General features: G+C 43.3%; 1 protein-coding gene across 1 annotated transcript in view; it reads right to left on the reverse strand.

Moving 5' to 3' along the window:
* The window catches only part of LOC139654757 (uncharacterized), a 102,669-nt gene that overhangs the window by 77,792 nt on the left and 10,803 nt on the right, over positions 1-14,074 (reverse strand). Inside the window, 9 exon segments of the mRNA XM_071531916.1 lie at positions 645-773; positions 1,165-1,436; positions 1,597-1,811; positions 5,148-5,203; positions 5,294-5,844; positions 6,092-6,138; positions 7,614-7,787; positions 12,870-13,043; positions 13,832-14,005. Coding sequence (XP_071388017.1) covers positions 645-773; positions 1,165-1,436; positions 1,597-1,811; positions 5,148-5,203; positions 5,294-5,844; positions 6,092-6,138; positions 7,614-7,787; positions 12,870-13,043; positions 13,832-14,005 — 1,792 coding nt within the window.

Consider the following 14,074-nt stretch of genomic DNA (forward strand, 5'->3'; position numbering starts at 1 on the left):
TATGGATCTCACATGACTAGGGCTACAGATATGCATTTTTTGAAAACCAGTCAGTATCTGGTGTGACCACCATTTGCCTCATGCAGTGGGATGTTTTCAGCTTCCAGGAATTGTGTACAGATCCTTGCAGCATGGGGCCGAGCATTATCATGCTGCAACATGAGCTCTGGTGACATTCCTGCAGTCAAAATTTGCGACATCTGTGGCATTGTGTTGTGTGATAAAACTGCACATTTTAGAGTGGCCTTTTATTGTGAGCAGCCCAAGGCACACCTGTGCAATAATCATGCTGTTTAATCAGCATCTTGATATGCCACACCTGTCAGGTGGATGGATTATCTTTGCAAAGGAGAAGCGCTCACTAACACGGATTTAACAAATTTGTGAACAAAATTTGAGAAAAATTTAGCCTTTTGTGCACATAGAAAAAGTCAGATCTTTTATTTCAACTCATGAAAAATGGGAGCAAAAACAAAAGTGTTTTTGTTCAGTATATATTCAACATGCAGCCAATTATTAATTTCCTCTGCCAATTAGTTTATAATATCCAAAGGTAACCAAAGAAACTAATTTCATAAATTGTGTCTGCATGTTACAGCACTAACAAGAGACATTTTGCACAAAGTTGTATTTGACATACTCACCTCAGGCTGTACTTTATACTCCTCAGGTTTACAGTGGAGACTGTAGCTTTGGTCTTTGGTGAGACGACAGTAGGAAGGAGTCTGGATATACTGCATTCTCTTATCAGCATTTTCTTGGTGCCCTTTCACCTTCAATGATATCAGAACATTTGTATTTGAGAGATTATGCTCATATACATAGACAATGGTTTCACTGTCCTGTTCATGAGGACATTCTTCTCGACAGTTTTACATGTTTAGATATATACATATACCACCATATATCACTGTATGGGAGCTGTCCACATAAACTAAGAGAGAGAGATTTGTTTGAGCTGATAGCTCAAACGCGTCAGTTTTTTGTGCATACTAGCTGCCCATGTAATGAAAAGATGAAAAGACATTATGAGTGCTGGCATTTCTTTCTGCTAATAGAGAATGATTCTTACCACACTGTGACAAAGTTTGATGGGTATAGAGAGGAGTTAAGTGTTTTAAAAAAAAAAGTTGTGGTAAACTATTATGCGACAGGGAGCTTTACCTCCTGAACAGAAACGTTGTTTGGCAGCAGAAACACGTTGAGTTTTCGTCTCTGCTTTCTGTCTGGTGGTCGGAGGAACAGCAGAACTTGGCTACGGATTGGCTTGGTGAAAGTTAGAGACCTCTTAATGTAATCCCGCACTACGCCAAAGGCAGAGAGGTGGGAGACATTCACACCCACATGAGTGTCTGTAATCTCCACTGGCTGGAGGATGCTCATTCCATCATCAGTGATGTGGACAACAGACAGGCTTTCACTTTCAGGAAGTGGTGCTGTGAATACACAGAGCCATCCAAGATTTAGTTTCACTGGTGTCAACCCCATTCAAATTTCATGTCATGTCCATGTCAGTAACTCTAGGTCTTTTTCATTAAAAAATAAATAATGTTCAACAATAATCAATACATAATCATGACTGAATAATGTGCCTACCAGGGGTGGTTTCACAGTGTGGGAGGTGGAGCTGAGAGACAGAGCCCTGAGGACACTGGATGCTGAACAGCGGGCCTGCAGGCGTCTTGCCAGCTGAGCGGAGGAGGATCTCATCCCACTGGACGGTCCTGTACAGCACCTCCCCCTCCTGAACCATAGTAAACACCAGACCAGTCAAAGTACACTGGAACACACCTGAACCAGGGGACTTGAACCTGTAGGACACACAATGGTTAAAGGAATAAAGCAAGTACATAGTCCTTGTTAAAACTGTAGCACACATTATGTTGAGCGATAGTGCCCCACTAGCATTATCCAAAGTAAGAAGACAGACCTTTTAGAAATAAAAAGTTGTGAGCGGTTTTCATTAGATGGCCTGTGAGCAATATGTATTCATCTGCTGTGCAGTGACTTTTAGCTGTACACAGTCGCCCATCACCGGAGCCAGTGATCTCCCCACAGTGAAGGCTGCAGACCTTCACTGTCAGGCCAGCTCCATGCTCAGGCCTCTTTTTCACTGGTTATTTTTGACTCCCATACAGTATAGGAAGGAATACTAGTTTCACCCAGGTCCAAACTGAAAACACGGTAGGTGATGCTATTTTGCAATGATCTACCAGGGACACGTGGATGTTTTTGGTGTCTATGTTCTCATCACTTAAAGCTGCACTAAGCAATTTTCCAACCACTAGAGGGTGACAGAAACTGCAACACATTTGTAAATAAACCCCAGCAAAGCTGCTGGACTACGGAAGCCCCAAAAGACAAACCTAGCAAAGGACTGTGCAATAGCTAAGCTAATGTACCTACGGAGAAGTGTCACCGGTTACCAGAATCGTTTTGCCAGATTTTTCTCCCACTGAAGGTTACATGTCCACCTTAAGACTGAGACTGTGGGTGGTTTTGTGTGTCTGTGCATAGGGTTGGTCTGATAGACGATGCCATTGTCCATCCCCGATGGCCGACAGTCATCGACCACTGAGCCCTCTTCATCGCAAGATCGTGATTTAAAGCCCCCCACGTTACTGAAAGTGCAATAAAAGCTTCACGAGTAAAAAGCCAGTAAGAGTACTTTATCAAAACATTTATTCTTAGAAATGATGAATATGTTTTTTAAGGAGTGTCAGCCAGACAGCACAAAAATGAAGGATGGGTTTATTCTATTTATTGTAATAGCTCCTTGCACAAAGGAAAAACAGCTTATTTAATCACACTATTTACCGCCCAGTGAAAACATGTTTTAATTTAGGCGCAGACATAACATTTATTTTAAAATCTACCTGGTTTGAGCCTGCCTTAGTAAATCGGGGGGTGAGTCTTTATTTGTATCTCAAAACTGAGGATTCAAACTCACCTACAGAGCGAACTCCGGCCACACTGATCCGTCAGAAAATGGACAGAATTACTAATGGACCGATTTCTGTCCGTTGGCTTGTTTTGGAACGTCAACGCTATTTTAAAAAAAACGCCTCTGACTTGCGGTGACGAATCCGTCAAGAAAAAGCTCAGCTGGGTTGCGCTGCCCGGCGTTGCCCGGACAACGGACAGCTCTCATTGAAAATGAATTGAAATGAACAGAGACGGACAAACACAACGGACTACTCTCCCGTTCTCTCCTAGGAACCGAAATTTCAAAAAGTTAGGAGTCGGACTACTGCACTTACCAAACATGAAGCAAGCAAAGTGCTGCAGTTATGCAGTTACAACACTATGACTAGTATTTAAAATATTTTTTTATAATCAGACGATCTGCTTAATGAGGTTGCTTAAGCATAGGCTATAGGAGGAAAAGTAAGGAAAGACCAGGTGAGTGGGTGAGGATGGGCTGTGGGCTCAAATGTGCAAAAAATAGAAATAGTTATTAATATCCAACATGGGCTACATACATGTAAAAAGTATAAAAGAAAGTATATATAAAAATTTTAGTAGGCTACCAGAGCAGCTCACATGAGAGCCTTGTCCGTTTCATTACGGACATATGGAAGAACATCTTTTCTTGTTTGTCTATAAAATCCCCCCCCCCCCCCCCCCCTCTCCAACAACAACGATGTCATCGTCCATCGCGATGTTTCACTGTGGACATCGTCATATGACAATTTGGTAGACATCACCCAACCCTAGTGCATGTGTGGGTTTTCAGGTTGCTTCATCAGCAAACCAACCAACTCTTACTGTTAGTACTGTTATGACCTATAGACTTTGCTAAGGTCGCCCTAAACGTACCCTCCATAAAATCAAACTAGCCTATACACATCCATTCATATGTTCACTTCACTGATCTACCCCCCAGTTCCCGCTACCCGTCCTCTTTTCCTTCATAGCGGTGTGCAGCATTCACAGTTACTGGAGGAGCAAGTTCAAGACTGTGCTGCATCCTCTGATCTGATCAACAAAACACTGTATATCCGCAGTAAAGTCTGAGTTAGTTTATCCCCTCGCATGCGGTTAAATAGAAAATAGAACTGGGCCCAAGCCCAGTTGTGCTCTAGAGCCTAGGTGGATATCCGGCTGATTGACTGACTGAATAAAATGGTAAACTAATAAAATAAAACAAATTAAATACAACTACAGTAGCCTAAAGACCGTGAGTAAACTGAACATCTGTTATTTTGGAAGGATTATTAGGCTACATGTGGAAAAAAAAAAAAAAATTATTTATTCTTTTTTGTTGTAGGTGTATTGGATTTGTACAGACTGGATTCTTAATTTCACACACTGATGAAATTACTTTAATTGATTAATTAAAAACATGTTCAGTAGCTCTGCAGCCATAGCAGAACACTTTTACAATTTTTGATTATTTAGCCTAAGTTTCAACAGTGTCAAACTATTTTCAGATTTTTGTATTAATAAAACTAATTTTAAGAATTATTAAATAAATTATTAAATTATATAAATAATTTTTAGTTCTGTGTTCTGTTATCTATTAATATCACATTACTTTTTCTGATGTTTTACGTTTTTGCCATGGTATAGTTTCAGAATCGGTATCGCGATACTGAGATGGTAACCGACAACCCTACACTTACAGGTAAATTGACCAATGGGATAATCTGCCTATACCAAAACTTTGGGTACTCCTTTTAAAAACAACCAAGAAACAACCGTGATGTTAGCTCTAAACCAGGGATGTAGTAGGAGGCTAAACCCACCTAAAGTCAGTTTACCCACCTTTTTATTTCAGGAATAGAGTTCATCACCTTTTCAGGCCAACATAATCCTTGGGATATGAAATTCATAGTATGCACATTAGTAAGTAGTATCAAAATGATAAATAAAAAGTGGGTAAACCTATCTTCATCTATCTTACACCAGTTTGATACTACTTACTATGAGATAGGTATACTATGAATTTTATATCAGCCTGAAAATGTTTATATTTCTGCAAATAGACAGGAAACTGAGGAGCTTACCCTCCCCTACATCCCTTCACTATTAATGTATTAATCAATGTTCTAACTGCTATTTGACCATGCAGGTAAAATAAAATAGAACGATTTAGAATGATAACTTGATAATCATCAGATTTTGTCATTTTGTGATATAATTACCTGTATAAAGTGTTTGCAGATTCAGTTAACAGGTCAGGTGTAAAGTTATTTCGGGCCTAGAAAACAGAAAGGTACAAAATTAGTTTTTGTTTTTTTTGAGATACAAACTTGTAATAGTGTACCATAAAGTTAGCAAAAATACTCACACTATCCATATTCGACTCAAGTACGTTGGACAGGATTAGAGAGGATCCACCATCAAGGCTGAATGCTGGGTAGAGAGGCTCAGTGAAAGTGGTGTGGATGGTGTGGAGGTGAGTCTTTTTGTCAGAGGAAACTCTGTAGAAGGACAAGATGCCAGCAGGCCAGTCCAGATACACTGCTACTCTGTCAGAGACAGAGGAGGAGGGGGAAGGTATGATTGTTGATCTGTTATTGTGAGAGACAGAGTAATGATCATCAGAACAGTCCAGACTCCAGGACTTTTCATTCCCTCCAAGCCTGCTGTCTTCACCCGCTCCTCTCCTTCTGATTCCTCTGTAAGTCACTCCTATATGAACCTCTCCTTCCCACTCGACCTCCCAGTAACAGCGACCAGTCAGACCATTTCTACACAGCAGCTGTTTCCAGTAGTCAAATCTCTCTGGGTGATCAGGATGTGGCTGCTCCTCTTCTACCCTCGTCACCATTCTGTTGTCTTCAGACAGGAAGAGGTTTCTGTGTGCTGTGTTTGGGTCCAGTGTGAGTTCACAGGCATCTGATGAGAGAACAAGACTCAATACAGCAGCAGCTTCTCATCTAATACACCTGCTGTGTTTATTATTGCTTGATTTATTAACAGACTGACTGTTCATTTCTTCAGTTTCATGATGACACATTTTGTCAGCATCTTTTTTCAGAGTAGAATGAATTTGAATGAATAGATGTCACACATGAGCTTTCTATTTAAATAGAAACTGAATGTGCTGCTTTGTTTTCATAAATCAAACTAAATACACACTTACACTTCCTCAGACCTGGTTTCAGCCACCGCACTGCATCATGGTCCACACTGGGGGGGGGGGGGGGAATAAAGTCAGACAGCATAATCTCTTTGATAATGAACAAATAACCTTCATAACCTTCCATATGAGTGATTTTCCAGACGCCGTCACTCATATCCTCCATACAACATTAAACAATAAACAACAGGAGTCACTCCACTCCTGTAAATAATGTCTGTAACCATAGTAACGTTTACCGCAGACCAATATGGCGGCTCCCATCGCCTGTGTTTTCAGTCTACTGGACACCAGTAACACCAGTAACCAGAGGCGTCAGTTTATCCATCAGATTTTAATAAACCTCCATCGACAGTGGCGTGGTTTTCTCTTCTTCCACCTCATGAACTTGATACTTTAAAGAGACGCAACATTTGGCCTCAAGACACAGAACTGGTGGAGCAACTGCAGTGTTGAGGAAACAGACTGATAGAAAATGTGAGAACGTCTCAACTCTTCCCTCCGTCTCTTTCAAATTAATGATTGTTCTGAATTCCCCGTCTTTCACCAGCAGGGGGTATCACAACATAAGGTACAGTCTGGGAATTTGGTCAGGCAGTGAGTAAGACGACTAAGGGGGGCCTTCTGGGGGTCCTTTACATGTGTGCCGCCGTAGTTTTCTCTCTCTAATCTGGACTGTCGAGTGAGCAGCATATGAGTGAATGAGCAAATGTAAGTTGGCTGAAATGTGTAATTAGTTAAATCTATCGTTATTGTTGCATAGCCTGTACCCTGTCATGACGTTTTGATGACTCAGGTTCAGCTGCTGTTGATTCATTTGGTCATTACCACCTCATAAATAATTATAATGCCACGATGTTAAATTTAGCACGCTAACGCTAACGCTAAATCGCTAATGCTAAGGCTAAACCGCTAATGCTAATTCGCTGATGCTAACTAATCTGCTAATATCTTTATGTTAATGTTAATGCTGCTGCTAGCTATTTTAACTCAATGCTGGTTTGTGTACTGACTTATTTCTTTGTTGTGTATTGATTAATAATTCCAGAGACCATATGATTGTTCAAGATTATGGCACTGTGTATTTGTGGCATTAAAGTCTGAAGGAATCTGAGATCCCTGCTCCCATGTCACGCTCTGATTGGAGATCTACTGTAGATGAAGAGACTAGCCTAAGTTTCTTAGAAGACGCAACTACTACATCTTATATCTCCAATAACGATGATAAAGTTAGGTAATGTAACGAGCGTCGAGCCCGACGTCACGTGACGAGCGGCCGTCCGGTCCGGTTCCGGTTCACGCTACTCGGACCGCTCTCGGATTCGGTATCGACACCCGAACGTTTCGGGTAGCGAGTTCGGTCGAAAGCTTCGCTCTCCTTAATAACTGAACCGTGTGTGAACCGAACGGGACGAAGCTCCGATGAGGAGCGACGGCTGTATTTAGCCGCGGTGCGGACGCAGCCGGTCTGACAGAGAAAATGTGTGTGACTCTCAGCCTTCTAGCGGACGTGGCCTCTCCGTACCTGAGAGAGTCCGGTCTCTGGTGTGGATCCTCCGGTCCAGCAGAGAGCAGCTTCACTCCTGAGGCTCCTGGATGATTGTAGCTCAGGTCCAGCTCTCTCAGATGGGAGGGGTTGGAGCTCAGAGCTGAGGCCAGAGAAGCACAGCCTTCCTCTGTGAGCAGACAGCCTGACAGCCTGCACACACACACACACACACACACACACACACACACACAGACACAAACACACACAGAGAGAGAGAGAGGAACACACACACACACACACACACACAGAGAGAGAGGAACACACACACACACACACACACACAGACAGACACACACACAGAGAGAGAGAGAAACACACACACACACACACACAGAGGAACACACACACACACACACACACAGACAGACACAGACACACACACACACACACACACACACACACACAGCATAGTGATGTATAGTTTGTAGTTCTGGGTGATCAAACAATATTGATAATTATCTCAGTTAAATTTTCCTCAGCTTGATAATTTTCAATAATATTGATCACAGCAGAGTTTCTCTCTTCAAACATAATTCTTTTTTCAACAATTTCATTTTCAACCTGGACCTTGTTTTCCTAGTTTTAGTCATGAAGATTGATGGATTCAACATTTCATCACTTCCTTCACTGTAGAGTTTTACGTAGCTTCAGTTAAATCAATATTCCACTTAGTTTGAACATGGACTTATTGATTTGAAAAGCAGAATATAATCTACTGACTGAGACCAGATGCAGCTGGTAGTTCACAGCATCTTTACTGACAGAAGAGAACACAGCGGAGGGATGCCATGTAGGAGAGAGAGTTCCTGTTTGGGAGACCGGATCTACTTTATTTTTAAATAGTAATTTTAGTGTGAACCCAGAACAGAAATGCAATGTAACTGCGGACCAGTTGCTGCTTTATTGTCTTCCAGCAGGATCTGTTGTTGAATCTGTTCACCGACGAGTTCAATGTCAGTTTTCAGGAGGTTTTCTCCTCATTCAAACTCTACAAACTGGTCCAGCTGCATCTGGTCCTGGTCAGTAATTTATATTCTGGTCTTCATGGCGCTCAGGTGCTGAATAACCCCCATGTTAAAACTAAGTGGAGTATTGCTTTAAACAGGAGCGCTGCTGTCCAACACACACACACAGCAAACACACTCTCCGGCAGCTGGAGCCAAAAGTGATTAAAACTTTTATCTGTTGCTTTGTTGTGGAAATCTGAAAGGGGCGGGTTCAGCCCTGCTAACGAGCTGTGAATGGGCACAGCTGTGGCATTTCCTGGTATTTAAACAAGTAAGCTGCGCTGTAGCGTCAGCGGAAGCGTTGGCCCTTGTATGGCAGCCCTTCTTGTGTGAAGACCTAATTGGGTAAAGACCTCCGAGTCTACCTGTGCGAGTCCACTGAGCAAGGACACAGATAAGCTACTCTTATTTTACTCTCTTTGCCTCCCTTCGCACTCACCATGTGCTATCAATATATCCCTGTCATCCACGGCAACTGAAAAAAACGCATCAGTCATAAAAGACAGCGCAATCCTGAGAATCACTACTCTCTCAGAAAAGCCTCAGCTACTTCCTCCCCTTTTTCCTTTGGCTTATGGAATTGTCAATTGTCAGAATTTATCCAAGCACTTGCAAACCTATCTGACATTCAGGTCCTAGCCCTGACCGAAACCTGGATCCGTCCAGAGAACACAGCCACACCAGCTGCGCTTTCAGCTGACTCCACTTTCTCCCACACACCCCGTTCTGTTGGGCGTGGAGGTGGCATAGGTGCCCTTATTTCCAAAGACTGGAAATTCACTAAGCTTTCTCCTCTAAGCAATAACTCATCCTTTGAATACCATGCAATCATGGTTACCGCTCCTGTCAAACTATTTGTGGTTATCATATATCGCCCACCAGGGCTATTGGGGAACTTTGTTGTTGAACTGGACATGCTACTCTCAGCCATTCCTGAAGATGGCCCCCCACTGATTGTCATGGGGGACATGAATATCTATCTTGACAAACCCCAAGCGGCTGACTTCCTTTCACTTCTGTCCTCATTTGACCTCAAACTGGTCTCCACCGCTCCCACACACAAAGCGGGCAATACACTTGATCTGATTGTGACTCGAAACTGTTCCACGGCAAATCTGACTGTCACCTTACATCTGTCAGACCACTTCTTTGTTTAATTCATGGTTTCCTTGCCGGAACATCCTCATGTTCCACCGCAAATGGTCTCCTTCAGACCGAACCTCCGGTCCCTCACACCGGCTTGGCTCTCCGATGAGGTCTCGGCTACCATGCCCCCTCATAAAGAGTTCTCCTCACTCCATGTCAGTGAGGCTACAGACACACTCTGCTCCTCACTAGCCGTCTCTCTAGACAATCTCTGCCCACTCTCATCCAAACCTGCTCGTAAAACCCCCACTAGTCCATGGCTCATCGGTGTCATCAGAGAGCAACGGGCGGGGCTCAGAGCAGCTGAGAGAAAATGGCACAAATCCAGTGATCCCACCGACCTCACTGACTATCAAACTCTCTTATCGGCATTCTCCTCCCATCTAAAAAGTGCCAAGACCACTTACTATCAGGAGAAAATCAGCAGTGCCAAGGACGCTCGGAAATTATTTTCAGCTTTTAATTCACTCCTCAAACCTCCACCACCTCCACCCTCAAGTTTGCTCACGGCTGACCTCTTTGCATCCTTCTTTACTGATAAGGTTTCTACCACTGATAAAGTTTCTACCATCAGTAATCAGTTCTCTGAGCCTGATCAACTCAGTATGCTGCCACCAGCTAACAGGACCTCACTCCTGTCCTTTTCCCATCTCACTGAGGAGCAAGTCTCCAAACTTCTGCTTGACTCTCGTCCCACTACCTGTCCGTTGGACCCCATAACCTCCAACCTCCTGCAGGCCATCTCGCCCACACTTATCCCTGCAGTCACGCACATCATCAACTCCTCACTCTCAGTGGGTGTGTTCCCCACTGCTTTTAAGCAAGCGCAGGTTAGCCCGCTGCTAAAGAAACCTACACTCAGCCCATCTCAGGTTGATAATTACAGGCCGGTTTCACTACTCACCTTCCTTTCCAAAACACTTGAGCGTGCGGTCTTTAATCAAGTCTCTGAGTTCCTTTCTGAGAACCGCCTGTATGATCCTAACCAGTCTGGCTTCAAACGCAGACACTCTACTGCGCTCTTGTCTGTAGTGGAAACACTGCGATCAGCTAGAGCTTCCGGTCAGTCCTCTGTCCTACTGCTACTTGACCTATCGGCCGCCTCTGACACGGTTAACCACCAAATCCTCCTCTCCACACTCGCTGAGCTTGGCTTCTCAGGATCTGCTCTCTGCTGGTTTGAGTCCTGCCCCTCAGGGAGATCCTTTAGAGTGTCTTGGAGAGGGGAAGTGTCTAAATCCCACTGCTTGTCCACAGGGGTACCTCAAGGGTCAGTGCTTGGACCCCTTCTCTTTTCAATATACACCACCTCACTGAGTGCAGTGATCCGCTCACATGGCTTCTCGTACCATTCATATGCTGACGATACCCAGCTCCTCCTATCGTTCCCGCCAGACGACCCCACAGTCTTTGCACGGATATTGGCATGCCTCGCCGATATCGTGGCTTGGATGAAGGAACGCCACCTTCAGCTTAACTTATCAAAGACTGAGCTCCTTGTCATCCCAGCCAGTCCCTCTGTACAACAACAGATCAGTATCCAGCGCGAATCAACTCAGCTCATGCCCACAAAGTCTGCCAGAAACTTGGGTGTCATGATTGATGACCAGCTAACCTTCAAGGAGCATGTGGCTTCTGTTGCTTGGTCATGCCGATTTGCTCTATACAATATCAGGAAGATCAGACCCTACCTGTCTGAGCATGCAGCACAACTCCTGGTACAGGCTCTTCTAATATCACGCCTTGACTACTGCAACTCCTTACTGGCAGGGCTCCCGGCATGTACGTTCAAACCTCCGCAGATGATCCAGAACGCGGTGGCGTTCCAGCCCAAAAGACCACATGTCACTCCGCTGTTCATCTCCCTCCACTGGCTCCCAGTTGCTGCCCGCATCAAGTTCAAGTCCTTGATGCTCGCCTACAAAACAATAACCAAAATGGCTCCGACCTACCTGAACTCCCTCATTCAGATCTATGCTCCCTCCCGCTCACTACGCTCTGCCAAGGAGCAGCGCCTGATGCTGCCACCTCAGCAAGGCCCTAAGTCTCTAGCCAGACTCTTCTCAAGAGTTACCAAACTCCATTCGATCCGCAGAGTCCCTCTCAATCCTTAAGAAAAGGCTAAAGACCCAGCTCTTTAGCGAATACCTTCTCACCTAATGGCCCGGGTAACCAAACAAAAAACAAAAAACAAAAAACAAAAAAAAAAAAAGTGCTTCTATGCACTCTATGCACTGCCTCATAGCACTGCCTTGTAGCACTGCCTCGTAGCACCTATGTCCTGTTGGACCAGAACTTAGCTTTATAGCACTTACTCTTGTTGTTCTCTCCTAACTAGAACCTTGCTTGTGTTGTATGAAAATCTCATGTGTAAGTCGCTTTGGATAAAAGCGTCTACCAAATGTGAAATTGTTGTAATTGTAATTGTAATCATTTTTTAGTTTTATTCTGGCAGTAAAGAAGTGTTTTAAATTAAAGTTGACTGATCTATTCAACTTTTATTCAGGAGCAAAATGAACCCTTTAAACTTGACAGAAATAGTGATTTTACATATTGTGATAAAACTCGACATCGCCTGATATGAACATGTTTATTGTAATGACATTTTCAGCTTCATCACCCAGCACTAATAGTTTGTTATTTATTGTTTATTTGGAGCTTTTGCAGCTTTTGAACAGGTTTTCTGAAAAACAGATCGTAGCTCTCAGTGGAAACTCTTTGTTTAAAAACAGTTACATGTTGGATTTTCTCATTAATAAACTGCTCTGAAATCAGTTATTATAATACAAAAACTGTCTCCAATATTAACAGCTGACCCCAGGATCAGGTTTGTGTTTTCATTTCAGTTCTGGACTCAGTTTGACAGAATCTGACAAGTCCTTTACTTCAGGTTTCACCAACCTGAGGAGAGAAATAATGAAATATTCTCTCAGAGGACAGAAAGTAGAGCTGAATGTTGGTTTCTCAGCTGCTTTCAAAAACCACATCAGCAGGAAAATGACAGTTCAGGTATTTTCTCTGACATTAATGTGCATGTAAAGCAGAATTTAAATGGTCTGTTGAACAGTAACATCCTGACCTGAGAGTCTCCAGTCTGCAGTGTGAACTCCCCAGTCCAGCAGAGAGCAGCTTCAGTCCTGAATCCTGCAGGTCGTTGTTACTCAGGTCCAGCTCTCTCAGACTAGAGGACTGGGAGCTGAGACCTGAGGCCAGAGCTTCACAGCTTCTCTCTGACAGCTGACAGTAGCTCAGCCTGTAGGAGAATTAGTGATGAAGACAAACAAGAACGTCTGTATGCTGATTTGGAAAAATACATCCACCATATGCTATGTTATGCTTTTTAAAAAAGCCATAAGGAATAATAGTAAGATATATAAAGCAGATTTAAAGTGTTTTAAAATTCCACAGTGTAGGGAAGCTGATGGCAAAAGTGTTTTTATCTTCAGTGTTGAGTCTGGACTGAGGGAAAGTCAGGAGGACCTGAAGATCTCAGCTTGTTCTCCGGCTCACAGGGAACTAAGAGCTCTGCAGTGAAACTCAGGACCAAAACTAGACATGCTTTAAATGTGATCAGTGAAATCTTAATGTTAATTCTGTATCTAAGTGGGAACCAGTGAAGAGATGCTAAACATGGGGATATATGATCTCTTCTTTGCACTAGTTAAAACTCTAGCTGTTCTGTTCAGAAGCAGCTGGAGATGTGACAGTGAATTATGGCTGAGAGGAACAGAGAGAGGTGCAGTAATCTAATGACAACATATCAGAGCATGGATGATCTTCTCTAAATCCTTCATATTCATGTCTGTGTATATGAATTTGGATCAGAATAAAACAAGTGCTGGAAAATTCCAAAACCTTCTATCCAGTGAAATTGAAATTGAAAATGCAGATGTAAAATGGATCTGAAATCCTGATATGTAACTTGCAGGGTCGCACTTTGCAGATCGAAGAATCCTGATCTGAGAGACTGTTTTGAGAGAAAGGACCTTAGTTTGGAGAAATGTGTCAAATCAATTCAGATAAACTGTAAAGTGATTTTACCTGAGAGTCTCCAGTCTGCAGTGTGGACTCTCCAGTCCAGCAGAGAGCAGCTTCACTCCTGAATCCTGCAGGTCGTTGTTACTCAGGTCCAGCTCTCTCAGACTAGAGGACTGGGAGCTGAGACCTGAGGCCAGAGCTTCACAGCTTCTCTCTGACAGCTGACAGCCACTCAGCCTGAAGGACAAGAAGACATGTGGAAATGATACTCTGTTATATTTAATGTCATAATTGTGTTATTTCTAC

This window comes from Centroberyx affinis, unplaced genomic scaffold, assembly GCF_046629955.1.
Source record: "Centroberyx affinis isolate AG114_WGS23_722 - 3 ecotype Tasmania unplaced genomic scaffold, CSIRO-AGI_Caff_v1 ptg000147l_1, whole genome shotgun sequence".
Classification (NCBI taxonomy): Eukaryota; Metazoa; Chordata; class Actinopteri; order Beryciformes; family Berycidae; genus Centroberyx; species Centroberyx affinis.